The 24,176-nt window shown below is 42.5% G+C and overlaps 2 protein-coding genes across 5 annotated transcripts; both read left to right on the plus strand.

The window, feature by feature from the left end:
* The first annotated feature begins 290 nt into the window (after positions 1-290).
* Positions 291-9,076, plus strand: GPN3 (GPN-loop GTPase 3). 3 transcript variants are annotated; one of them, XM_008142709.3, is made up of 8 exons: positions 291-432; positions 1,160-1,268; positions 4,007-4,174; positions 5,742-5,866; positions 6,882-6,997; positions 7,139-7,235; positions 7,764-7,892; positions 8,534-9,076. In XM_008142709.3, exons 1-8 carry the CDS (start codon positions 385-387, stop codon positions 8,594-8,596), a joined length of 855 nt encoding a protein of 284 aa, XP_008140931.1. In that variant the 5' UTR covers positions 291-384; the 3' UTR covers positions 8,597-9,076. The 3 variants fall into 3 exon arrangements, with proteins under 3 accessions (XP_008140931.1, XP_028003005.1, XP_054568679.1); XM_028147204.2 differs by having other exon boundaries at positions 305-432; positions 1,144-1,268; XM_054712704.1 differs by lacking the exons at positions 291-432; positions 1,160-1,268 and adding an exon at positions 1,374-1,479.
* A 1,789-nt stretch (positions 9,077-10,865) lies between these two features.
* ARPC3 (actin related protein 2/3 complex subunit 3) lies at positions 10,866-21,987 on the plus strand. 2 transcript variants are annotated; one of them, XM_008142706.3, is made up of 7 exons: positions 10,871-10,974; positions 13,350-13,449; positions 17,578-17,654; positions 19,543-19,611; positions 20,663-20,789; positions 21,134-21,228; positions 21,684-21,844. In XM_008142706.3, the coding sequence occupies exons 1-7, from the start codon at positions 10,969-10,971 to the stop codon at positions 21,744-21,746; spliced, it is 537 nt and encodes a 178-aa protein (XP_008140928.2). In that variant the 5' UTR covers positions 10,871-10,968; the 3' UTR covers positions 21,747-21,844. The 2 variants fall into 2 exon arrangements, with proteins under 2 accessions (XP_054568760.1, XP_008140928.2); XM_054712785.1 differs by lacking the exon at positions 21,134-21,228 and having other exon boundaries at positions 10,866-10,974; positions 21,684-21,987.
* Positions 21,988-24,176: the final 2,189 nt, after the last annotated feature.

The following is a 24,176-nucleotide window of genomic DNA, read 5'->3' on the forward strand; positions in this document are numbered from 1 at the left end:
TATGTGTCAAACATCCGTACGCAAACCAAGGACCCAAGCACCCCGCGCAGGAATGCGGAGTGCTAGCCGTTATCTGTAAACAGTTATTACCAAGGCAACCAGGCTTCCCCGGTCTCACCACCAAGGGTTTGAACCAACAACCCTCTGCGCGTGCGCACACATCCCTCCCTTCCCAGGGTTTTCTTAGGACGCGTTTCGCGCGGGACTTGACCTGCGGGATGCTCCGTACTCGGAGGTGTGGCATGTGAGCGGAATTTGGATTGTGATTGGTTCGCATCTCGCGTCCCCGGAACTCGGGGCGTCGCGCGAAGGCTGAAGGGAGTGTGGCAGCCAGTCTTGGTGACTGCTGCGCGGCGGGCAGCGCCGGGATCTCAGGGAGTTGACATGCCTCGATATGCGCAGCTGGTCATGGGCCCCGCAGGCAGCGGGAAGGTGAGGATTTGGCGGAAGAAGGAGGGAAAAGTAGGAGTTCGTGGGCGGCTGGGAGGTTCGGGTCCAGAGGAGGGGACCGGCGGGTTTTTGTACTGGGGACCCTGAGACCCTGGGCAGCTCCCTTCTGCAGTCTGGGCTTCAGTACCCTGTTCGTTGTTGTTTTGAAAGGAGAAAAATGATAGTTGCTAATATTTATTGTATACTTATGCCCCAGATACTGCGCTGAACACCTCATTTGTTTCCACAACAACCCTCTAAAATAAGCTCTATTAATCCGGCTGTACAGATAAGGGAAATGAGACACAGAAAGGCTCTTTGCTCAGGATCACAGCTAGTAAGTGGCGGCTGGAATCCAGTTTTTTTAAATATATTTTTTTATTGACTTCAGAGAGGGAGAGACAGAAACGTCAGTGATGAGAGAGAATCATTGATAGGCTGCCTTTTGCACGCCCCCCACTGGGGATGAGCCTGCAACCTGGCCAGGTGCCCCAACCAGGAATCAAACCATGACCTCCTGGTTCATAGGTCGATGTTTAACCACTGAGCCACGCCATCCGAGCTGGAATCCAGTTTTGTCTAATCCGACCCAGGTCTAGCTCCCAGGGATTGATGAAGGCCTAGTTTTGTCCCTAGCAGACACTGCCCAAGGTGTAGAGTCCTTCTGGGGGTGCAGGAGATAACATTACATTGCTCCTGCTCTGACCCCTTGAGCCCTGTGACATTACAGAGTACTTACTGTGCCACCATGGTCCAGCACTGTGAGGCCCTCAATCGGTCTGTCCAAGTCGTGAACCTTGATCCTGCAGCAGAACACTTCAACTACTCCGTAATGGCTGGTGAGTCCTGAGCAGAGCTGTCCCCCTCCTTCAGGAAAATTAAGGGGGTGAGGAGGCCGGGAATGCTGGCTGCTGGGCGCAGAAGCTGAAATGTTATTACAGTCTGGTCCCCTGGTTTCACGGTGAACAGCATGAGGCTGAATGTCATTTGGTGACATCCACTTATGTTCAACAGTATCCTTTCTCGTGGTCTCTTATGTACTAAATTCTAGTAAGTAGGTGCCTTCCTCCCTACCCTTCCCTTCTGTACTTTCCATGCTTAGTGCTGCTATGGTGAATCTGCTTTACTGCTGATCATACTCTGAGTGAGCCCCCTAAATGTTTTTTTTTATTTTAATTTATTCATTCAAGTGTCTGTGGAACAAGACATACTAATCCTATTTTCATGTACCTTTTAATCAGGGAGATAAGCAATAAGCAACATGTTACAGATTGTGATAAAGACTGCCAGTAGACTGATTAGAGGGAATAACTAGAGGAGATTGCTTTAGGTAGTGTAGTCAGGAATGGTGTCTTAGGAGGAGGGGATGTTTGGGCCCAGACCTAATGATGGTAATATGTTCATCAAGCTGGGGAAAGGCTTTCTAAAATGAGAGAACATAGCCCTAGCTGGTTTTGCTCAGTGGATAGAGCATCGGCCTGCAGACTGAAGGGTCCCGGGTTCGATTCCAGTCAAGGGCACATGCCCAGATTGCGGGCTCGATCCCCAGTGGGGTGCATGCAGTAGGCAGCCGATCAGTGATTCTCTCCCATCATTGATGTTTCTCTCTCTCTCTCTCTCCCTCTCCCTCCCTCTCTGAAATAAATAAAAATATATTTTTAAAAAATAAATAAAACGAGAGAACATCAAGGTCAATACATAACCTAGAGATGGAAAAGGGTTTGGTATATTCCAGAAAAAGCAAAGATATTGATAAGTTGGAGCATAATGAGGGAAGGAAAGAAGTGGGTAGGAGCTAGTAGGACATGAGAAGTTTTGTTTTTATCCTGTGCTTGTTTGTGGTTTTGTTTTGTTTTTACTTATTAACTGTAATTCATCTGGTGGATCCAACAGAATTTGTTTCAACACTCTTTTTTGTTTGTTTGATTTTTGTTAATCCTCACCCAAGAATATTTTTCCAGTGATTTTTAAAGAGAATGGAAGGGAGGGAGAGAGACAAAGAGAGAGAAACATCCACATGAGAGAGATACATCGATTGGTTGCCTCCCACATGCACCCCAACCAGGGCCAGAATTATGCCTGCAACTGAGGCACGTGACCTTGACCCTATTCAAACCCAGGATCCCTCAGTCTGCAGGCTGACACTTTATCCACTGAGCCAAACCAGCCAGGACTATACTGCTTCCTTATTCTGTTAGGGCTGCTATAACAAAATGCCATAGGTGGAGACTTGCAAAAAATAGAAATGTATTTCTCACATTCTGGAAGCTGGAAGTCCAAGATCAGGATGCCCACACAGTCAGATTCTGGTTAAGACCCAGTTATATTCTGTAGGCTGCCAACTTCTCTCTGTGTCCGCACATAAGGGGATGAGGGATCTCCTTGGGGCCTCTTTTATAAGACCCCCTCATGACCTAATCACCTCCTAAAGTCCCCAGCTCCTAATATCATCACCTTGGGCTTTAGGTTTTGAACATATGAATTTTGGAAGGACACAAGTATTGAATCTCTAGCACTTGTTAGCAATGGAATGCCATTAGAGGGTGTTAAGCAGGGGAGAGGGTTGGCATCTGATTTATGTTTCTAAAGGTAACTGGCTCTTGGATGACAAATGGACTCTAGAGGGTCAAGAGTAGAAGCAGGGACCAGCAGTGCAGCTATTATAGTTGTCCCAACTTGCGTCAGATGTTATCCCTGGGAAAGTTCGTGAGAAGATAGTATCCACATACTAGTACATGCGGCTGTGAGTGAGGCACAGTTCTCTGGGAACAGAGATTGTAGGGTTGAACACAAAAATAAAAACCTACTGTAGATAGTTAAAAATACTGATTCCCAAAAATTAGTAATAGAAGAGAACCATGCATATGCCAGAATTTTTTAAGCTGCTGCTATAGGTGATTTAGCTCTGTTATCTCATAGTCCTCATCCTTCCACCCTAGGATGTATGATTTGTACCCCATCTATAAATAAGGACAGTGAGGCATTGGAAGGTTAAGTAGCTTCCTTGGGCTCATTGTGTTAAGAAACAGTCATTGGTTTTCTTGGTTTGTTTTATTTACTGGTTATAGGATTCTTAGTGTATATTCACATGGTTCAAAATGCAAAAGGTACAAAAGAGTAGATGTCTCTCCCAGCTCTGTGTCCCAGCAGTCAGCTGCCCTCCTAGGAGGCAGCCAGTATTGCCATTTTCTGGGGTGTGTTTATCCATAGAGAATGTATGCATATAAAATCAAAGATGCATATTGTGTATATATCGTGAGTCTTTGTCTTTTTTTTTTTAACACAAACAATGGATTCTTACATGGACTTCTATACCTTACACTTTTCACTTAACCGTATAACTAGGAGATTGGGTGATAATCAAATACTTAAAGAGCTTTTCCTTTTTATGGCTTCATAGGATTCTATTGTCTGGCTATACAATAATTACTTCCCACAGACACTGCTATAGGGAATAACCATGTACAGAAATAATCTCATATGTGTGAGTTTTTATATGATGGTTAATTATCACTTGTGAGGATAACAGTTTTCAAATGGATGTGCTTCTATTCCGCGGCCTACCTATCCTTTTCAGACATCCGGGAACTGATCGAGGTGGATGACGTGATGGAGGATGATTCTCTGCGGTTCGGTCCCAATGGAGGATTGGTGTTTTGCATGGAGTACTTTGCCAATAATTTTGACTGGCTAGAGAGCTGTCTTGGCCACGTAGAGGATGACTACATTCTTTTTGACTGTCCAGGTAGGTGAGCCATTTGGATGTGTCATTTTCCTCAAAGTCATGTGGGTCCTGTCCTCAGTAGGAGAAAGTGCCGTGAGCATTTGTCGCTCTGAGTTGTACAGATTGCAGTAAGGTACAAAGCTCCTATTCATTGGCTCTAATCATTCATTGAGCTTACAGAGTGCTTAACTTTGTACACGGAGAATACCATAGAGAACCAGGCAGCTATGGTCTCTGCCCTGGTGGAGCTCGCAGTCCAGTGGCAGTGCTAGACGGTATAAACAAAAATCACCCAAATGTTACTTAATATTCCTTTGTGACAGGAATAGCATAGAGCAGCGGTCGCCAGCTGGTGGTCCGCGGATCACTAGTGGTCCGTGAGGTCCGAAAGGTTGGCGACTGCTGGCATAGACCATCACACAGCAGGGAGGTTAGAGGAGGCTTTGATCCAGTGGCCTGTAGGCTGGGCCATAGCCCGAAGGTGAGGGAGACTGTGGTCCACGCAAAAGTCATAGCACGTTGTAGGCCTGCGGGCAGGAAGGAAGGAGGTGGGTTTGAGGCACCAGAAAGGCTGTTGTGGCCGAAGCACACAGTGCACAAAGGGAGATGTTGGAAGTGAGGCTGGTCGGGGAGAGAGAAACGCATATGACTTGTTAAGCCAAATTGTGAATTTTAGACTTGAGCTTAACTTAGCTTTGATCATATGTGGCTCTCACTTTTTCCCTTTGCTTTTAATTGAACATACACACACCCACAGAAAGGTGCAGATGTCATAAGTGTTCAGCTTGATGAATATTCCCAAACTGCAGTTAGCACTCGCTTTTTTTGTTTTCCTTTTTATTGAATTTATTGGGGCGACACTGGTTAACAAAATTGTAGCGCTTGCTTTTGATGGGCAAAAACTAAAAAGTGTGATGAACCTCATGATTTTGTGATTGCTTCAAGAGGCTGTAAAACCCCTTAAAATGGAATATATTATTACCAGGGCTTGACTTCCTTTTTTTGTTGTTGTTGTTGGGTTTTTTTAAAAATATATATATTTTTATTGATTTCAGAGAGGAAGGGAGAGGGAAAGAGAGAGAGAAACATCATAATGAGAGAGAATCATTGATCAGCTGCCTCCTGCATGCCCCTTACTGGGAATCGAGCCCACAACCCAGGCATGTGCCCTTGACTGAAATCGAACCCAGGACCCTTCAGTCTGCAGGCTGACGTTCTATCCACTGAGTCAAACCAGCGAGGGCTGTTGGTTTGTTGTTAATTTTAATTTTTTTAAAATATATTTTTATTGATTTCAGAGATGAAGGGAGAGAGAGAGGGAGAAAGAAACATCAATAATGAGAGAGAATGATTGATCGGCTGCCTCCTGCATGCCCCCTACTAGGGATTTAGCCCTCAACCAGGGCATGTGCCCTGACTGGGACTCGAACTGTGACCTCCTGGTTCATAGGTCGATGCTCAACCACTGTGCCACTCCAGCAGGGCAGTTTGTTTGTATGTTTTTAACCATCTTATGGGGAAAAATTTTTTTTGTATTTATTTTTTAACATTTTCTGATTGTAATAGTCTTGCAATTTTCTTCATGTAGGTCAGATCGAGTTGTATACGCATCTGCCTGTGATGAAACAACTGGTCCAGCAGCTAGAACAGTGGGAGTTTCGAGTCTGTGGAGTTTTTCTGGTCGATTCACAGTTTATGGTGGAGTCTTTTAAGGTTTGAGGATAAATCTGTTGTTGATATTTCAGTTATTAGTACAAGCAGATTTCTGTCTCCTTTAATCATTGTGTGATTCTGGACATTTCACAAACTATACTCTAGAGCAGGGGTCCTCAAACTTTTTAAACAGGGGGCCAGTTCACTGTCCCTCAGACTGTTGGAGGGCCGGACTATAGTTTAAAAAAAACTATGGCCGAAACCGGTTTGGCTCAGTGGATAGAGCGTCAGCCTTCGGACTCAAGGGTCCCTGGTTCAATGCCGGTCAAGGGCATGTACCTTGGTTGCGGGCACATCCCCAGTAGGAGGTGTGCAAGGAGGCAGCTGATCGATGTTTCTCTTTCATCGATGTTTCTAACTCTCTATCCCTCTCTCTTCCTCTCTGTAAAAAATCAATAAAATATATTTTTTAAAAAAAGCTAAATTAAAAAAACAAAAACTATGAACAAATTCCTATGCACACTGCACATATCTTATTTTGAAGTAAAAAAACAAAACGGCAAAAACATCCGCATGTGGCCCGCAGGCCATAGTTTGAGGACGCCTGCTCTAGAGTTACTTAGTATCCCTTATAAAATTATTATAATAATTTATTTTCACTTCAGATGGTAAACTATGATATTATATAGAGAACTTACCAAGAAAAATGAGGCAGGTGCATATTATGTATGTGCATTTTTAATTCTCTGAGGGCTATTTGTCTAGTTTATGAACTGTCTAAAACTTTATTTCTCATTAATAGCTCTTAATTGATTTTTTAAGGCAAAGAAGGTTGAAGATACGGTCTAAATTGAGATTTGTGACCACCATAGATTAAGCCTACATCTTTTTTTCTCCTCACCTTCGGAAACCAAGGGTCAGCCTCTGATTAGTGGACTGTCCTTTAGGATTAGTGTTTCTTTGATTTAGGCCAGTTCTGCTCCAGTGAGGCACAGAAGCCTCTCTTTCATGCAGAGACTAGGGAATTTTGGTGGCACCTGTTGATTTATCTTCCCTTTCCTGTTTCCTTCTTCAGTTTATTTCTGGCATCTTGGCGGCCCTGAGCGCTATGATCTCTCTAGAAATTCCACAAGTTAACATCATGACGAAAATGGACCTGCTGAGTAAGAAAGCTAAGAAGGAAATTGAGAAGTGAGTTCATGACCTCCATTACAATCAGATCTCAGTTGCAGAGATGAATCTTCTAAGCTTTATTTACATGTGAGGTTCTGTCTGTCTGTAAATCGGATTTCTTCTTCCTTTTATTCATCAGTCTCTTTCTCACTTTTAAAGGTTTCTAGATCCAGACATGTATTCTTTATTAGATGATTCCACAAGTGACTTAAGAAGCAAAAAATTCAAAAAATTGACTAAAGCTATATGTGGACTGGTAAGCTGGTTATATTGTTTTTTTGTTGTTGTTTTTGTTGCTTTTTGTTATTCATCAATGTCCAGTCAGTGGCCAACATTACAGAAAGCACAATCCAATCCTATTTCCTTGCAATGGGGAGGTGGTGGTGACAGGCTGTGGGCTGGCCAGTCAGCAGTTTGATTTTTTTTTTCCATTTCCCCCCCACAGTTTAATTTAGAAGCAGTTATTGGTGATAGCCAGTAAATTAACTGACATGTCCATTATTCCAAGCCATTTTGGGAGTTCAGAACTGTCTGTGCCCTGTTGAAGTCTCCAGTGGTTGTTGAATTCAGATAAATGCCTATGAAACAGTATCTAGTTATGTAGTAAGTTGAGTGTTCTGGTGAGTCAGACCAGAAAAATGAATATTGATTTTCCACTTTGTCTCTGTCTATCCCTCCCCTCCCCCACAAATGATAAATGGTTATAAACCTCAAATATATAAGTTGAAAATTAAGCATGTTGCACAGTTTCAGAATGACCCTTTCTGAAATCTCCAACTTATAGATTGACGACTATAGCATGGTTCGATTTTTGCCTTATGATCAATCAGATGAAGAAAGCATGAACATTGTATTACAGCATATTGATTTTGCCATTCAGTATGGAGAAGACTTGGAATTTAAAGAACCAAAGGTAATTTCTGGTTTAGGGGTATTTATTAGCTTTTAGTAAAAATGTTTGCCGGCACTCCTTGATCTCCTGCATAATCTCAGGAACTCAAATTAATTTTTGTCTTAGTGGTGGCAGTAACCCGGGCTTCTCTGGGTGATGACTGAAATTGACTCCTGAGCTCAAAGAGCAATACTCTCTTCTGTGGCTCAGTGTGTTGGAATATGGTCCTGTGCATGGAAGGGTCATGGATTCAATTCCCAATCAGGGCATATACCTGAGTTGCATGTTTTAATCACCTGCCAGTGTGCATATGGGAAGCAACCAATCAATGTTTCTCTCTTGCATACATGTTTCTCTCTGTCTCTCTCTCTCTCTTTCTCCCTCTGTCCCTCCCCCTCTCTCCTTTCCCCTCTCTAAAAATTAGTGGAAATGACTTCAGGTGAGGATTTAAAAAAAAGAAGAAGAAATGCTTCTAATGAGATATAAACACTTAAATATTCTGTCAATCATGCCTTTTGTTACTATTACCTGTGTGCAGCACCAAGAGCTGGCACTGAGTGTTAGCTCCTTAGAGAGCATTACCTGCAAAATACGTAAACACATGCTGTGTCTGACTGAGGGGAAATCAATGCATTTTCTATCTTGTGTTTCCTTTGTGTCAGGAACATGAAGACGAGTCTTCTTCTATGTTTGATGAATATTTTCAAGAACATCAGAATGAATAAAGAGTTTATTAACATGTAAATGTATATATGTGAAGAACTTGTGGCTGAATCGGCAAAACATTTTTCTCAAAGGATGCAATACTAAAAAGCTGCTTATTTTAATGAAAAAAATAATATTTGGCTCGTTATCAACAACACACCTGAATCAAGTTCTTGGTTATTCTGAAACTGCTGCTGTTTAAAGTGGAATCTTTCAGTGTTATATTTTTATTAAGTATCAATTTAGATTTTAAAAGTTGAAATTAATTCACATAGATTTGTGTATAATGTAAATTAGCACCTGTGGTACAGTTAGGAACAGTCTATCTTTATTTTTTTCTGTTTGGTTTTGTTTTTTTGGAGGAGCAGGAATTATTGTAACAAAATATGTATATCCAAAGGTGAAAATATGTAAGGTTATAGATAAAACCATTGTTTATATGTATTCCAAATTTTTACATTGAAAATGTATTATTTGTATAATTAAAAAATGAAAAGTGACTAATTTTAAAGATATGTATCCTATTTAATAAAGAGGGAATATGCTAATTGACTGTCACGTCCTCACAAATGGTGGTGCCCACAGCCAATAAAGAGAGAATATGCTAATTGATTGCCATGCCCTCACAAGATGGCGGTGACCAGTCCCCTCATCCTTGCCTCATCCAGCCTCAGTCCCCCAGTCCCCTCAGGCCCGCCTCATCCAGCCAGAGTCCCCCAGTCCCCTCAGCCCTGCAGGGGAAGGCAGTTGGGAGCAATCGGGCCAGCAGGGGAGTAGTTAGGCATCAATCAGGCCAACAGGGGAATGGTTGAGGGGCTATTAGGCTGGCAGGCAGAGTGGTTAGGGGCAATCAGGCAGGCAGGCAGGAGAGTGGTTAGGAGCCAGCAGTCCCAGATTGTGAGAGGGATGTCCCCTGAGGGGTCCCAGATTGGGGAGAGTGCTGGCTGGGCTGAGGGACACCCCCTCCCCATGCACAAATTTCATGCACCGGGCCTCTAGTGTATATAAATAAAAGAAACAGCATTAACCTTTCATTACACTCTTATTCTCCATTGATAATTTGAAATAACTCAGCCAGGGAAAATTTTTGAATTAGAAAAATTTCCCAAGTAGGTGCTAGTCATGGGATAAAATGGAAGCTCAACAAAACATTATTTTTTTAACCTTATTTTTATGGAGCTGACATGCTGGGTCCTTGAGATTAACCATAAACAGGAAAGCCTCTGATAAGAAATGGGAAGAAGAAACAGTAATGAAAGGGAAAGTGATAACTGGCTACTTTGGGCTCATTGTCAAAGAAGGCTCCTCCTAAAAGGTGCTATTTGATAGGAGACCAAAATGAGAAATCAGTGTGGGAACCAAAGTATTCCAGTCTGAGGAACTGGCAGAAGAAATGGGCCAAAGCAGGAATGAACTTGTCTTTTAACATGAGGTGCTTTTTAGTAATAGTTTAAAAATTCCTGAGCCTTTAATATGTTCTAGGCATGTAAGTGCTAAGCACATTACATGCAATTCATTCATCCTCACAAAACTGAATTAAGTACTGCTATCTCCATTTACAGGTGAGGAAATTGATTAACTAGATTAATTAGCCCAAAATTACACAGCCTGTAAGTGTAGGAGCTGGAATTCAAATCCAGAGTCCATTTTCTCAGTCATTACACAAAGAATTGCAGTACAGAGTAGCCCACAAATCCCTTACCAATGTGCTCTCCTTCCCCATTTTTAAAACTAGTAGGTTCATTCATCCCCTTAGCAAAAATTTGTTGATGCTTCTTATGTATCATCACATTTTTAGACGCGGGGTACACAGCAGTGAACAAAACAGACAAAAATCCCTGCCTTTTTGATGTTCACATGGATGGGGAGATAAACACCAAAAGTAGTTCAGTAAAAGAATCGTGAGAGGGAAGCCTAAGAACCAGGAATTCATGGTTGGATGCAGGTCAGGGCACATGCCTGGGTTGCGGGCTGACCGCCAGTGTGGGGCGTACAGGAGGCAGACGATCAATGATTCTCATCATTGATGTTTTTATCTCTCCCTCTCCTTTCTTCTCTGAAATCAATTTTAAAAGTATTAAAAAATAAAATAAAATAGTGTGACCCAAGTAATGCTTCACCCGGATTTGTAACTCCAAAACCCATCGCCAGCTCCAGGCCTCACGCATGCGTAACACTCAGCCTCTTACTTAGGGCTGGCGCGCCCCCTGGCGCCCCTTCGGATCCCCGCAGCCCCAGCAGCCAAGGGCGGAACTTCAAGGCCGGAAGCGCAAATCTTCCCCTCGCCCTCCTCTTCCGGTTCACTTCCGCCTACCCCTCCCAAGCTCGGGACCGGAAGCTCCTCTCTCTAACCCGATTCTCCTAATTGAGTTGAAACTCGAGAGACGTCAAGATGCCGGTAAGGAGCCCGAGTCAGGGGTGTGAGGTGATGGCGAGAATGGGGGGTCGGGGGGGAACGGTGAGAAATGTGCGTGCGCTGCGAGGAGCGGACCAACCCGGTCGGAAAGGAAGCAGGATCCAGAGCAGGGAAGAGGGGAGGCAGCCAGTTCTTGTAGGATTGAGGACCGGGGAGTGTCGGCCGTGGGGTACGAGAGAGGCTGCCTCAGGCCTTTGGCCCCTTCTCTCCAGTGCCAACCCCTTCTTTGCCCCTTCTGCACCCCCCTCCCCCGCGACACACACACACTGGCTGGGTCCCCAAAGCCTCATGGAGCCCCTAAGTCAAGGGATACACTTTTTATTTTTCATTTTTCTAGTCCAGGGTCCGGCTTCTCCTTTTTTCTGAAACCCCACTTCCCTCTCCAACCCAGGGGACGGGTCCCTTCCGCTTCTTGTCCTCTGTCAGACCCCACTTCCTCCCCTGTCACCACCCCCTGGGGCCGCTGTTGGTTTAGGGCCCTCGGGGCAAACTCAAGGGCCGAGCCTGGTTTCCACACGTTTCAGTTTGATTGTGCATTAGGAGTAAAATTAATGGTGGTCTGGTTTCTCTTCATTTCTGATAGCCAGTCTGTGGGGGTAGATTTATGGCCGTCGTGGTAGGTCTCCATTTTGCAGATTAGGGAAAAGGAGGTTTTCAACAACATGGGATTGTTCAAACAACAAACATTACTGAGCACCTACTGCGTGCTAAGCACGGCTATAGCAGTGACTAAGGCAGCGAATCCCTGTTCTTACGGAGTTTACATTCTAATAGGGAGGCGGACAGGAAACAAATGTAAATAGAATAAAGGAGATAATTTCTGATAGTGACAAATGCTATGAAGAAAATAGATGGGGCACAAGACAGTAGTTGTAGTAGCTGGTGAAGGGGATGGTGGAGGCTGCTTTAGATGAAGCATACCTGTGATTAAAAAAAAAAAAAAAAGGTGCAAGCCATAGTTCTAGATACAAATATTGTGAATCCCATAGCTACCATTTGATTCCTGATGTGTTCCAGGCAGGCCCTGAGCTACACACTCTATATAAATTATCCCATTTAATCCTCACAGTGATCCTATGAAGTAGATATGTTATTGTTTTCTCATTTTCCAGAGGAGGAACCTGAGGCTGGGAGAAATTAAGTAATTTACCCAAGGTTGCACACTAACTAGTGCAAAAGCCTTGGTAAGCCAGGTTTTAAGCCAGTACTCTACAGCCCTGTGCTCATTCCAGTTGGACACCGAGAACTTATTTAATATCTTTTTTTTAAAAATATATTTTTATTGATTTCAGAGAGGAAAGGAGAGGAAGAGAGAGATAGAAACATCAATGATGAGAGGGAATTATTGATTGGTTGCCTCCTGCACATTGGACTGAGCCCACAACCCAGGCATATGCCCTTGACCAGAATCGAACCTGGGACCCTTGAGTCCCCAGCCGATGCTCTATCCACTGAGCCAAACTGGTTAGGGCTTATTTAATATCTTGATATTACTCAATTAATATCTGTCTTCTCCATTAGCCCGAAAGTTCTTCAAGGATGGAGACCATACTGGTCTTGCATACCTTTAAGTGACCAAGCCTTGCGTTTAGAAGGTGCTTAGTAATCATTTGGTGAAGGAATGGATACATGAATGGGGCCTGTGTTGTCTTACAAAAAGCCAGAACTAGGAATCCTATACATATTGCTCTCATAAATGTGATTTTTCTCCCTTCATCCTTTAACTCACACCTCCCCACTGAAGGCAGTATGTATTTCCTCATTATATAAATTTGGAAACAGGCTAAGAAAAGGGATGTCTTGGTCAAAGATATAAAGCTAGGAAGTGGCAGAACAGAATAATTAGTGCTTGAGTTCTGGCTTAACAACAGCTGATGGGTGGGTACTCCTGGTTTATAAAATGTTTGCCTATTTCTGCAGTGTAACTACTCCCACCAGTTACCAGTGTGATGTCACTGAACGTAAAATTGAAAGAGATGCATACTAGCACCCCATCCATTATGTAGTACTATTTCTGCCATAAAGATACAAAAGACATAAATAACTTTAAGACCGTAGTCAACAGTAAAATAATTTTTAAAAATAAGGAGTAAATGCATTTTGAATCTTTATTACCTTTGTTTTTAATATAATTTATTGCAAATTTATATAATTTAATTTTTGAAAATTCCTAGGGAGGTAACAGTTGGTTTTCATGAGCCAGTAAGAGCCAGCTCCGCATATTGCTGCCACCCTCCCCTCTGCCACATGCCCTGGTTGATCTTGGGTGGGTTACTCTTTTTTTTTTCCTTTGGAGAAATGTACTTGTTTGCCCTGCTGACATTTGTTCTGCATTCTTATCTGGCTTGCCACTCCAGGCTTACCACTCTTCTCTCATGGACCCCGACACCAAACTCATTGGAAACATGGCACTGTTGCCCATCAGAAGTCAGTTCAAAGGACCTGCCCCTAGAGAGAGTAAGTCGAAACCCCTTTCCATTACTTTCAGATTTTGGTGTGAAGCATCTAGCAACCCTCTGACATTAAGTCAGGGAAATTCTTGGCTCAGTCCTCTGTCTCTGGTTGCTGTTGTATTTTCTATTTGTTTGGTGGCTGTCGCTTTTTAGGCCTGTCAAGATTATGGGTATATGTTGCATCTAATAGGGAACTATCTTTGCTGCTAATTTCTCCAGGATATCTTGTTGAGGGAAAAGAGAAAATGTGCTTAAATCTTGACACTATTTCTGTTATCACTGTCAGTTCTTACAAAATAATCTAATGCTGCTACTTCTATAGAATGCCATGTCCCCACCCCTTCTCTTATCAAGCTGGAAAAAAAATTTTTTTTTAACTTTTATTTATTTCATTTTTAACCCTCATCCGAGGATATTTTTTCATTGATTTTTAGAGAGAGTGGAAGAGAGAGGGAAAGACAGAGAAATATCGATGTGAAAGAAACTCATCAATTGGTTGCCTCCTGCACACGGCCTTACCAGGGTCCAGGCCGGGGAGGAGCCTACAACTGTGTATGTGCCCTTGGCTGGAATCGAACCCAAGACCCTTCAATCCACAGGCCAATGCTCTATCCACTGAGCCAATCCAGCTAGGGCAAAACAAAACATATTTTAAACTCTTTTCCTTCTATTTCCTTTTTCCATTTTTCAGGAGTTTCAATTTTTAGCAATACCTCAGTCTTAAATATCCTATCTAATAATAGAGTAACATGTAAATTACCATCACTCCGCTACGCCCATGATTGGGCGGCGGGAGGCTGGGGGGCGGGACTCGGGGTGGCCTATCCGGCCATTGAGAGGCACGGATCCGCTGCCACTGAGGGGGGCTACCCTGCTGTTGAGAGGCACAGGGGGCCCCCTGTGCCTCTCAACGGCCAGATCCGCGGCCGCTGAGGGGGCCTTCCGCGGACACCCAGCTGCACCTCTCAACGGCAGGGTAGCCAGGTGTCCGCGGCAGCCCCCCTCAGTGGCCACGGACCATCAAAAGTGGGGGAACTGAGTGCCTGTCTGCTGGTGCACCAGGCCTTTCAGAAGCCTCCGGCCGTCTTGGCCTGGTGCACCAGCAGACAGGCACCCAGCTCCACCGCGAAAAGCGAAAGCGTGTAGGGGACCCCACACGTGCATGATTCAATCATGCACTGGGCCTCTAGTATATATATGTGTGTGTATTTTTTTTTTTCTAGGATTTTTAGAGAGACAGGAAGGGAAAGGGAGAGAGAGAAAAAAACATCAATGTGAGAGTGAAACACAAGCCAGGAATGTGCCCCAACTAGAATCTAACTGGCGACCTTTCTGTACATGGGACAACCAAATGAGCCACATCGGCCAGGGCTCAATCTTTTTTTAAAAATATATATTTTATTGATTTTTTCACAGAGAGGAAGGGAGAGGGATAGAGAGCTAGAAACATCCATGAGAGAGAAACATCGATCAGCTGCCTCCTGCACACCTCCTACTGGGGATGTGCCCGCAACCAAGGTACATGCCCTTGACTGGAATCGAACCTGGAACCTTTCAGTCCGAAGGCTGACGCTTTATCCACTGAGCCAAACTGGTCAGGGCCAGGGCTCAATCTTATATATTAAAAGATATGTCCTAAGAAAGATTGCTAATTCTGAATTTTATATCTGCTTTCTTTCTTGGTACTCACATTCCCCTCTTCTCCCCCACCCCCCCCCGCCACCGCCCCCAACCATTTTTTACTGTTCAGAGCTCCATTCTTTTTTTTATTTATTTTTTATTTCTTTATTGGTTAAGGTATCACATATTTGTCCTCATCCCCCCATTCCCATCCCACACCCCTCCCCACGCATGCCCCCACCCCCCTGTTGACCTAAGCTCCATTCTTTTTAGACACTATCTGAGATTCTTCTGACACATTCTGAGATAATCTGCCAACAGTATGATTTGTATTATATTAGACATGGTTGTCTATGGCCATACCACCCTGAACGCACCCGATCTCGTCTAGACATGGTTTCCCTGCACCCAGAAAGGGTCTGCACTGAGTTCCATTCATGGTTTCCAAGGCCATGGTTTTAATTAACAATATTTAACTGAGGCCCTCTCCGTCCTTCTGCCAGACTGTTAGACTTGACCTTTATAAATTTAATTTTGTTTCAACACCAGTTGAAAGCTCAATAAACTTAATAAATCTGGTGAGTCACTATAGTCTTTACTTGATTTTGAAATGAAGAAAAAGGAACAGATGGGGAAAAGAAAGCAGACCAAAGAGAAGAAAAATGACATAAAAGAATTACAGTGCAGGGAAAAAATAAGAGTCAATGTTGGCTTAGATTCCTTGAGAACAACCCTTTCAGATCGGCTCAAAATACCATATGGTATTTCAAAAGATACGGTTGATCAAGGGGTTAATCTAATTACCAAGCTTACAGTTCTTTGTGGATTTCTACAGATAAGGAATGACCTGTTACTCTTCCTTAGAGGACTGGATTCGAACCAAATTGGAATTATGGATGAATGTAATCTTATGCTGGGAGTTACCAGTAAATAACTCTTAGCATTAATCTAATTATTTACAAATATCTCTTGAACACCTTTTATGTGCCAAATACCCTCCTAGGTTCTGACTCTTGTAGCCTCCTCACCACCTATGGTGACATTTAAAAGAACTGGCTGGTTTTTGTAAACACCGTTAAAATCTTTGAGGAAGTTTCTTTTTTCAGATAAGAAAATAGATTGCAAGAAATACACATCTAGCCCTAACCTTCTAGCTCTCTATCCCTCTCCCTTCCTCTCTGTAAAAAATCAATAAAATATATTTTTTAAAAAAAGATTGAGCCCTGGCCGATGTGGCTCATTTGGTTGGACGTTGTCCCAGGTTTGATTCCAGTCAAGGTCATGTACCTTGGTTGTGGGCACATCCCCAGTAGGAGGTGTGCAGGAGGCAGCTGATTGATGTTTCTCTCTCATCGATGTTTCTAACTCTCTATCCCTCTCCCTTCCTCTCTGTAAAAAATCAATAAAATATATTTTTTAAAAAAAGAAATACCCACATCTAGAGTTCAAATTCTATTGAAATTCTTTAGCAGAGGAATGAGCAGAAATAATGACTGCTGAATTACAGAGTATTAAAACTTAAGGATTATTTTGCATTTCTGCTGTGTGAGAGGGATAGCAGGCATGGACAAGAGATAAAAATAACTGTTTCTGTGTTGCTGAAACCAGCTGCCGGATACCAAGACCCTGGGATTGTGACCTTTTTAAAATAAAAAAAGGAAAACAAAAAATTGCCAAAAAAATTGTAATGAGATTTGTCTTTGTCACAACAGTATTTCTGGCTTTTTTCAGTCTAGCCACCTAGAACAGCTTGTACAAATATATTTGAAGTCATAGTTTTTGTAAACAGAAAGATGTGTATGAAAACCCCAATGGGTTCCTAAATGACAGTTGAGAGGTGTGTTTTTTTTCTGAAACTGTCATATGTACATTCAAATAAAATTCTATTGAATGCTTTTTAAGTCATTTTATTAAAGTTAGTTTATGTCTCAGTCTGTTTTTATAAATGCATTGAGAGATGTCTGGAATGATGTTCACCAAGTGTTAATAGTTATTTCTGGGAAGTAACATTAGGGTGACAATTAAAAATTGTTTTGGGCCCTAGCCGGTTTGGCTCAGTGGATAGAGTGTTCGCCTGTGGATTGAAAGGTCCCAGGTTGGATTCCAGTCAAGGGCACATGCCCGGGTTGCGGGCTCCATCCCCAGTAGGGGGCATGCAGGAAGCAGCCCATCATTGATTCTCTCTCATCATTGATGTTTCTATCTCTCCCTCTCCCTTCCTCTCTGAAATCAATAAAAAATATATTTTTTAAATTGCTTGGTATTGATTAATCTTTCTAATGAGTATGTATAGTTTTTATAAAAACAACAAAGCTATAAGAATAAATTATGTATATATTTCTCTAGAAATTGTCTCAAGACTTTATATTTCAGTAGCCTCATTTTATTTTATTCAACTCCAAAATTCTTGTTCATTAATCTTGGATAATTTTTTTTTCTTTATAGCTTTCCTAGATGTTATGTTTTGCATTAAGCTAATGTTCTCTGCCCCCTCCCTTTGTATCTTGCTTAGCAAAAGACACAGATATTGTGGATGAAGCCCTCTATTACTTCAAGGCCAATGTCTTCTTCAAAAACTATGAAATTAAGGTAAAGTACAGAGCTTTTAATATTCAGGTAATTTTCTGTTGGGAAAAAGATCTAGCTGGCAGTCAGGTTGCTCCAAATAAAATGAGATTATATGATTTTAAAAATCCAGAATAGTACTTAATGTTAGACTTTATGTCAATATTAATTTCTTATTTTTCTTTCAAAGTCTACACCACAGGTTGGCAAATGACAGCCAAAGGGCCAAATCTGGCCCACCACCTCTTTTTGTGAAAAAAGTTTTATTGAAACACAGTCATACACATTTGTTTCTATTTTGTCTATGGCTGCTTTCACGCCACGATAGTTGAGTTGAGTGGTTGTAATAAAAACTGCAAAGCCTGAGATTTATTATCTGGTCTTTGTTTCCTTATCCTACATTAATTAAGTACCTACTATGTACCAGTCTATAATTAAAAATCCTATATGCTATGTTATTTTTTATACACTTCTGTATCCTGGACCTGAGATGGAGAAATAAACTTCAATGACCCTGACCCTTCCTTTAAGCACCCTTTCTCCCCTTCTCTTAGTTTTTGGTAGGAATCAGGTCAAGAGGAAGGTGGTAGAGAAGGAGAGGGGGAAATGGAAAAAAATTTCGAACTTTGGCTATGAGTAAGTTACAAGAAATGTCAACACATTTTATGGATAATACTCTAGAGTATGAAACTTCAACTCCCTGCCAAACTTTGACTTTTTAATCAAACAGGGTCTGGAATCTTTATTTGTAGACACTTGGCCTACAAATTGTAGTCTAAATATTCTGTGTTATTAGCAGAGTGTTTTCTGTATCTAATGCATGGTCTTACGTGTTTTATTTGTAATATGTGTAAATAAATATTATAATTCTGCCACATTTCATTCTCGCTTGAATATCACATGATCTGAAATATAGGGAAATGTATAGTTTGTTTTTTAAACTATAAATCTGTGTAAACTTTTTTTTAAGTATATTTTTATTTATTTCAGAGAGGAAGGGAGAGGGAGAGAAACATCAATGATGAGAGAGAATCATTATTGGTCAGCTATCTCCTGCACACCCCACACTCTAGGGATCGAGCCTGCAACCCGGGCATGTGCCCTGAATGGGAATTGAATTGCGACCTCCTGATTCATAGGTTGATGCTCAACCACTGAGCCACGCTGGTGGGGCAAATCTGTGTAAACTTTGACCTGAAGTACGTGCCACATTGGGTCCACACCCAATCACCTTTTCCACATTTTCCTTTAGGATAAGAGTTGGGCTTATGGAGCTCTTCAAGAACAAGTCACACATGAAATATTGTTTCCTCTTGTAGAGTCATGAATGTTTCTGTTCTCGGCAGAGATCCTAAAGTGAAGGGGTTTTTAAAATTAGCCAACCATATGGTGCACCTCAGCTTTCCTGGCAACTCTGTGGCTCAGCTTCCTACACAGAGTGAGGAGCTGTTGGCACAGTTCCTCGGGAACCCAGGGGCAAGAGGGACGGAGGACAGCAGGAGCAGCACAGGGCAGACAGAAAGCGGGCTTCAGAAGACTGCGTTTGGAGAATGGGACTTTTTCTTAATGTATTTTTATTGATTTCAGAGAGGAGGGAGAGGGAGAGAAAGGTAGAAACATCAATGATAAGAGAGAGTCATTGATTTGCCGCCTCCTGCATGTCCCCCATTGGGGATCAAGCCCACAACCCTTGACTGGAATCGAACCCGAGACCCTTCAGTCCACAGGCTGACGCTCTATCCACTGAGCCAAACCAGCGAGGGCTGGAGAATGGGAATTTTTGATGCTATAGTAACTATACTTTCGCAGTTTTCAGTTGGTAATCAAAAGACAAAGATGTGAATTCATTTGTTCCACATAATTGCTATGCTTTGTTCAGGACTGTTTTTAAGTTTTGTTTTCCCCTTTGTAGAATGAAGCTGATAGAACCTTGATATACATAACTCTCTACATTTCTGAGTGTCTAAAGAAACTCCAAAAGGTAATGAAACTTGCATGATCATCTATCAGGAAAACAAATTACTGATTGGTATTTGGACTCGGTGAGACTTTAAGGGCAAATAGAACATATTTCCTCTGACTTAGAGCATGGACTTGAAAGAAAAATCTGAATGTAGATCTCTAAACTTACAGTGTAGTTGACTACTCAGAGGATAAGGTATTTCATGTCTTCTCCTAAGACAGAAATCTTGAGCAAAAAAATCCCGGTTAAGCCTTTGGCTCAGAGGTTCTTTTTAAAATATATATATTTTTATTGATTTCAGAGAGGAAAGGAGAGGGACAGAGAGGTAGAAACATCATTGATGAGAGAGAATCATTGATCAGCTTCCTTCTGCACGCCCCCTACTGGGGATCGAGCCTGCAACCTGGGCATGTGCCCTTGACCGGAATTGAACCTGGGATCCTTCAGTCTGCAGACTGATGCTCTATCCACAGAGCCAAACCAGCTAGGGCTGCCTCAGAGGTTCTTAACTTGGGAGTCCAAGGATAGGATTCAGGGGTCCATGAACCTGAGTGGGAAAAGATTTCATTTTTCTTTTCACTAACCTGTAACTGAAATTTAGCATTTACTTTCATTATTAAGGTGGACAACAGCCCACAGTTGTTTTAGCAATACCTGTGACTTTTTCTCCAATAGAAACCACAGTATTTTGCAGTTAGAGTGGAAGATTTTTTTGCAATATTGTTTACACATCACTACTTCAGAATTTAGTTATTAGAGCCATGGCAAGATTTTGTATTTAGTGCATGAATAAAGAAGCGTATGTATGACTATAACATAAATTTGTGGGGTTTTTTCATATTATAGTTATTGCATTTCAGTATAATTGGTTTCTTTTGTAATTCTATGTATTGTATTTTAATTATTTAAAACATTATTCTGAGAAGGGCCCACAGATAAAGCCTTTGGGCAAAAGGTCACCAAAAACATTAATCCCAGCCAAAGCTACTTAAACTAAAAATTATAATTGTATATTATTTTTTTCCCCTGTAAAATATATTGTGTATATATAATTTTTTTTTTTTTTTAGTGCAATTCCAAAAGCCAAGGTGAGAAAGAAATGTATACACTGGGAATCACTAATTTTCCCATTCCCGGAGAGCCTGGTTTTCCACTTAATGCAATTTATGCCAAACCTGCAAACAAACAGGAAGACGGTAAGGACAGTATCTTCACTTCTCTCTATTTGGCACAATGTTTTCTCCATTTGACTTTTTACCCTCTTTCTCTTCTTGCCTTGATTGCTATACAATTGAGAGTGGAATCATTAGCACATACATTCTCTTACTAGCCACTCTCAAGAGATTCTTGATAGCAACATAACATGTAGAGAATCTTTTGGATCAAAATGAATATAGTAATAAAGACTTTTAGACTGTCATTTCTATTTCTTAACCTGTTTGAGTGTACAGAAATAAATTGCAAAAGTCAGTGTCCAGATCAGTCACGAGCACATTTGTGATACAGTTTTTTGTGTTGGTCCACCTGCTCCTTATTTTAGAAGTGATGAGGGCCTATTTGCAGCAGCTAAGGCAAGAGACTGGACTGAGACTTTGCGAGAAAGTTTTTGACCCTCAGAATGATAAACCCAGCAAGGTAAGACCCTCTTCTTTGCCTATTTAGTTGATAACTCACCTTTTATCCTATAGTCTCCATTAAATGAATCACACTAAGATCTTTCATTGCAAGAAAACCCTTAGTTTCTGAATTGGAGTGTTGTTAAACTTTGAATATGTGCCTTGTACATGGTAGGAGTTCTCAGTGAATCACAGTGCATAATGATTACATATAGAACAGATTTTTTTTTTTTGCATGAGATATCTTGAATGTATTACCTCCATTTTGTCTTCATAATTTTGAATAACCTGTCAGTCACTAAATAAAAAATTAATTTTACATTTTTACATGTGCCTTCAAGAAATGTGTATAACATAAGGGCTGCCAGACTAACACAAATTTTAATATTAAATAAATTCATATTCTGGCCTTACCTTGAACTTACATTGTAATTTGACTGCCACTGTGCATTCTGTTTTGTCCCCTCTTGTTAGTGGTGGACTTGCTTTGTGAAGAGACAATTCATGAACAAGAGTCTTTCAGGACCTGGACAGTAAAGAGAGCTGGGCAGACACTGTTTCCACAACCGTGGGCAGCATTTTACAGCAAAATGTACACAGTTCTTTGCCTTTATTTCATAAAGTTTTATACAGAAGAGAGAAGAGAACATGTCTTTACTTGAAAGGTTCATTATCAAGAATTTGGGGGGGGTGGGGAGAACGAATTGTCAAAGGGTGATTTGAAATTTTCTGCAGTATTAAGCTGGTGCTTAATAAGTAATAATAAAGGAATTTCTAACATTTTGTCAGAAAAACGTTATTCCTTTGCCATTCACTTAACATTTTTTGTAGATAATATTCATCCTCTTAAAGTGTACAATTCAGTAGTTTTTAGTATATACGCAAAGTTTTGCAACTATCACTACCAAAAAATTTTCACCACCTCAAAAAGATGTCCTCTTTAGCAGTCACACACTCCACCAGCCCTCCCCCATTCCTCTCCAACCCCTTCCTCCTAGTCCCTGGCAACCACTGACCTATTTTCTGTCTCTGTGGATTTGCCTATTCTGGACATTTCACATCCATGGGGTCATATAACAGGTGGCCTTTGTGTCTGGTTTCTTTCACTTAGAACAATGCTTTCAGGATTTGTCCATGTTATAACTTTGTTCCCTCCCCCCCTTTTTTTAATTGTGGTAAAATACACATAACGTTTACCATTTCAACCATTTTTAAGTGTACAGTTCACTGGCATTAATTACATTCCATTCACAATGTTGTGCAACTGTCATCTATTTATTTATTTATTTTTTAAAATATATTTTACTGATTTTTTACAGAGAGGAAGAGAGAGGGATAGAGAGTCAGAAACATCGATAAGAGAGAAACATCAATCAGCTGCCTCCTGCACACCTCCCATTGGGGATGTGCCCGCAACCAAGGTACATGCCCTTGACCAGAATCGAACCTGGGAGCCTTGAGTCCGCAGGCCGACTCTCTATCCACTGAGCCAAACCGGTTTCGGCGTCATTATAGTTTTTATTTGTATTTCCCTAGTGACTAATGTTGACCATCTTTTCATGTGGATATCAGCCATTTGTATATCTTTTTTGAGAAATGTTTATTCAAATCCTTTGCCCATTTTTAACTTGAATTATACTTGACCCTTGTCAGATATGTTTGCAGAAATGTTTTCCCATGCTGTTCTGTTTTTTCTCTTTCTTTCTTTTTTTTTTTTTTTTAATTTCTTTATTGATTAAGGTGTCACATATTTGTCCTCATCCCCCCATTCCCATCCCACCCCTCTCCCCACACATGCCCCAATCCCCTGTTGAACTTAACCGTTGGATAGGCTTATATGCATGCATACAGGTCCTTTGGTTGAACTCTCCCCCTCCCCCCCACCCTCCCCCTACCCTCCCCTATCCTCCCTCTGAGGCCCGATAGTCCGATCGATGCCTCCTTGCTTCTGGTTCTGTTCTTGTTCCTCAGTCTATGTTGTTCATCATTTCCCCTAGATGAGCGAGATCATATGTCACTAGATATATACTAATAAGAACTGAATGTGAGACGAGCAATAATAGTTATGCTGACAGGCAAATGAATCAATCTGTAGCGAGCTTCCCCCTGGACCAACAGTTCTTTTGAGACCCAATTTCAATGTCCAGTAGTTCCTTATGTGTACATGTCAGCACTGACCCCTCAGCTCTGGATGGTGGACAAATGGTGGTAATGGAGGTCCGACTCCCTCTGGTTTGGTCTCGGCCGAACCCAGAGGCACGGCGTCACCCAGATTAAGGGGCACGTGGCCTCACCCATACCCAAGGGGCGCGTGGTCTCACCCGGGCCTGGGACCCAGCCTCACCCGGATGGATCCAGGGGCGCATGGCCTCACCCGGACCCAGGATCTGTCTTCACCCGTACCCAGGGACGCTTGGCCTCTCCCAGACCCAGGGGCACGTGGCCTCACCCGGGCTTAGTTGCACAAGGCCTCACCTGGATCCAGGGACACATGGTCTCTCCCGGACCCAGGGACGCTTGGCCTCTCCCAGACCCAGGGCCACTTGGGCTCACCCGGGCCTAGGTGCACGAGGCCTCATCCGGATCCAAGGACGCATGGTCTCACCCGGACCCAGGGACGCTTGGCCTCTCCCAGACCCAGGGGCACATGGCCTCACCCGGGCCTAGGTGCACGAGGCCTCACCCGGATCCAGGGACACATGGTCTCACCCAGACCCAGGAACGTTTGACCTCTCCCAGACCCAGGGCCACTTGGGCTCACCCGGGCCTAGGTGCACGAGGCCTCACCCGGATCCAGGGACACATGGTCTCACCCGGACCCAGGGACGCTTGGCCTCTCCCAGACCCAGGGCCACTTGGGCTCACCCGGGCCTAGGTGCACGAGGCCTCACCCGGATCCTGGGACACATGGTCTCACCCGGACCCAGGGACGCTTGGCCTCTTCCAGACCCAGGGCCACTTGGGCTC

Source organism: Eptesicus fuscus, chromosome 23 (assembly GCF_027574615.1).
Source record: "Eptesicus fuscus isolate TK198812 chromosome 23, DD_ASM_mEF_20220401, whole genome shotgun sequence".
In the NCBI taxonomy this organism is placed as follows: Eukaryota; Metazoa; Chordata; class Mammalia; order Chiroptera; family Vespertilionidae; genus Eptesicus; species Eptesicus fuscus.